A 2,667-nucleotide genomic window follows, 5' to 3' on the forward strand; every position below is an offset into this window, starting at 1 on the left:
AGATAATACCAAAAAGACGTTAATTATTTTCTCCAATTTTTATGTTTTTTAAACAATATATTGTAGCTCGGTCTCTATAGGATTCAAGTTGAATCATTTAACCCATCAGTATGTGCTGCTATCTCTCTCTTGTATAACAAACGAATTGAGCTTCTTGAGTCGGAATGTTCTTTCCCCTTGATATATAACCATATATTTTTCTGCATGGATTAATTATTACTCCATGAAACTGGTTGATTAAATTAGTTTTTATAAATCATAATTATGTCTCATAACAAGAACAGTAGACTTGAAGGACTAATAAAGCTACAAATCCTACTATATTAGAATGCCATTAAAAATACTACAAAAAAAGATATGATCATTAAGGGTGATTAAGACAATTAAATTAAAGTAGACAAAATATTAATTTATTAAATTCATTGAAAAGAAAAGATATTTAGAAATATTCATTTGGTTAAACAACTAAGATTTCTTTTTGATATAGTATCATAAATATAATCTGATTTTATACAGTTTTTTTGGGTGACAACAAAAAGTAAAGCAAAAAATAAAAAAGAAAAACAGATATTTTTAAAAATTATGAATAACAAAATAACAAACAGAATAATTTCAAAATTTATTTCAAATAAAGTGTTCCGCCCACGGTTACACAGTATCTACAAGTATAATAAATAGACAACCTTAAGCATCTAAAATCAAATAACCCACTAAATTCCAGAAAACACACTTTAGAAAACTTCCATTTTATCGAGAAATAACCAGTTTGGATTGGATTGAGATTGACCCTCACATTGTACTTTGTCCGAAAAAAGGGAAGTTACGATTAATATAGAAACTTGAAATTTTCCTTCTTTTTTTCTAACTCTTTTTGCCTTAATCGCGTGGATGTACTTAATAAATACTGTCGGTATTAGAAAAGAAAGTATATTTTACTTTTACAATTTTCAGATACGTTTGTATCATTATTATTATTATTATTATTATTATTATTATTATAAGATATCACTGCTACGTCTCGTCGGGAATCTAGGGTTTCTCTCTCTCTCTCTCTCTCTCCGTCCATGATTTGTAGCGCCTCCCTCTCCTCATCCTCCCTCCCCCATAGCTTCTTCTGGGCTTCCCGATCATGTTCAATTAAACTTTATTTCTCGCGCCTCACCTTACAGATCTTCTCTTTCTCCCTGAGTTTTTTCGCGAGTTTATCCTAATTTATAACTTATCAAGCTTTGATTTTTTTCTTCTCCGATTCGATTTCGCCGCCGAGATCTATCAAAAAGGTCTCTGATTCGTGCGGGTATACTCTAACGGAAGCTATTGGGCGCATTAAAATGGAACCGAAGAACATAAAGGTTGCTAATTTAACCGATGAGGGTGACATTGATGGAGGTTCCGAGACTGGTAGCGTTATAAGTTTGGAAGATGACTCCGTCGTTGATGTTTCAGGTCAAAACCTGGAGTTTTCTCTTCTGGGTGATGTTGATGATTCGGTGAAAGGTCTCTACTTGTTCAGAAACGTGTTCAATTTGATTCCCAAATCGATTGGAGGGCTTGGGAGATTGAAGAAGCTCAAGTTTTTCAGTAACGAGATTGATTTGTTTCCGCCGGAGTTGGGGAATTTGGTGAACTTGGAGTACCTTCAGGTGAAGATTTCGTCACCAGGTTTCGGCGACGGCTTGTCTTGGGATAAGCTTAAGGGTTTGAAGGAGCTCGAGCTTACTAAAGTTCCTAAACGATCTTCAGCTTTGACCCTCTTGAGCGAGATTTCTGGGCTCAAGAGCTTGACAAGGCTCTCTGTTTCTCACTTCTCCATTAGGTAAAAAAGCTTACTCCTTTATATCTTCTATTGCTTCAGTTCCACCTTGTCAATGCTTCTTAATACTAGGTAGCATTTATAAGTCAAGCAGGTGGTTGCTTTTGACAGTTACCGTTGTGGATCCGTGTAGAATTTCCAGGAAACGTAAGTTAGGTAATTATTGATTGTGATACGTTTTTGTGGCTGCTTAATGCAGTGTTTTTAGCATGCTCTATGTAATTGTTTTGTTTTCTACTTTTAATGTTCAATTAGATATCTAGATTGTTTTTATAAAGAAAATGTGAAATTTGGTTGATTTGGAATCGGGTTTAGGGTATTCATTAGTTTGAATTACATTGGACTGGTTTTAACTCTGTCTTCCACTTGTTGTAGATATCTTCCCGCGGAGATTGGATGTCTTAAGAGTCTGGAGTATCTGGATCTCTCCTTTAACAAGATTAAGAGTTTGCCTAACGAGATAGGTTATCTGAGTTCATTAATGTTCTTGAAGGTCGCTCACAACAGGCTGATGGAGCTCCCACCGGTTTTAGCTTTACTACAAAACTTAGAAAGCCTAGACGTATCAAACAACCGATTGACAACTCTGGATTCTCTCGATTTAAGCTTGATGCCTAGACTTCAAATTTTAAACTTACAGGTACTTCTCTCTCTGATTTCTCACAACATTGTTATACTATTTGGATGTATACTCTCCGTGTGACCCAAAAACGTGACATTCTATAGGAGTTCACGGATTCTTTAATCTGACAGAGCTTCTTGGATTTTCTGTTGTTTGAAGTACAATAAGCTCTCAAGTTATTGCTCTATTCCCACATGGATTCAATGTAATTTGGAAGGAAACTATGAAGCAA

General features: G+C 34.9%; 1 protein-coding gene across 1 annotated transcript in view; it reads left to right on the top strand.

Moving 5' to 3' along the window:
* LOC104778554 overlaps positions 1,021-2,667 on the top strand; it is a 4,737-nt gene continuing 3,090 nt past the window's right edge. Inside the window, exons 1-3 of the mRNA XM_010503008.2 lie at positions 1,021-1,816; positions 2,189-2,453; positions 2,595-2,665. Of these exons, the coding sequence (XP_010501310.1) occupies positions 1,332-1,816; positions 2,189-2,453; positions 2,595-2,665 (821 nt within the window). The 5' untranslated portion in view covers positions 1,021-1,331. The remainder of the gene's footprint in view (positions 1,817-2,188; positions 2,454-2,594; positions 2,666-2,667) is intronic.

This window comes from Camelina sativa, chromosome 3, assembly GCF_000633955.1.
Source record: "Camelina sativa cultivar DH55 chromosome 3, Cs, whole genome shotgun sequence".
Classification (NCBI taxonomy): Eukaryota; Viridiplantae; Streptophyta; class Magnoliopsida; order Brassicales; family Brassicaceae; genus Camelina; species Camelina sativa.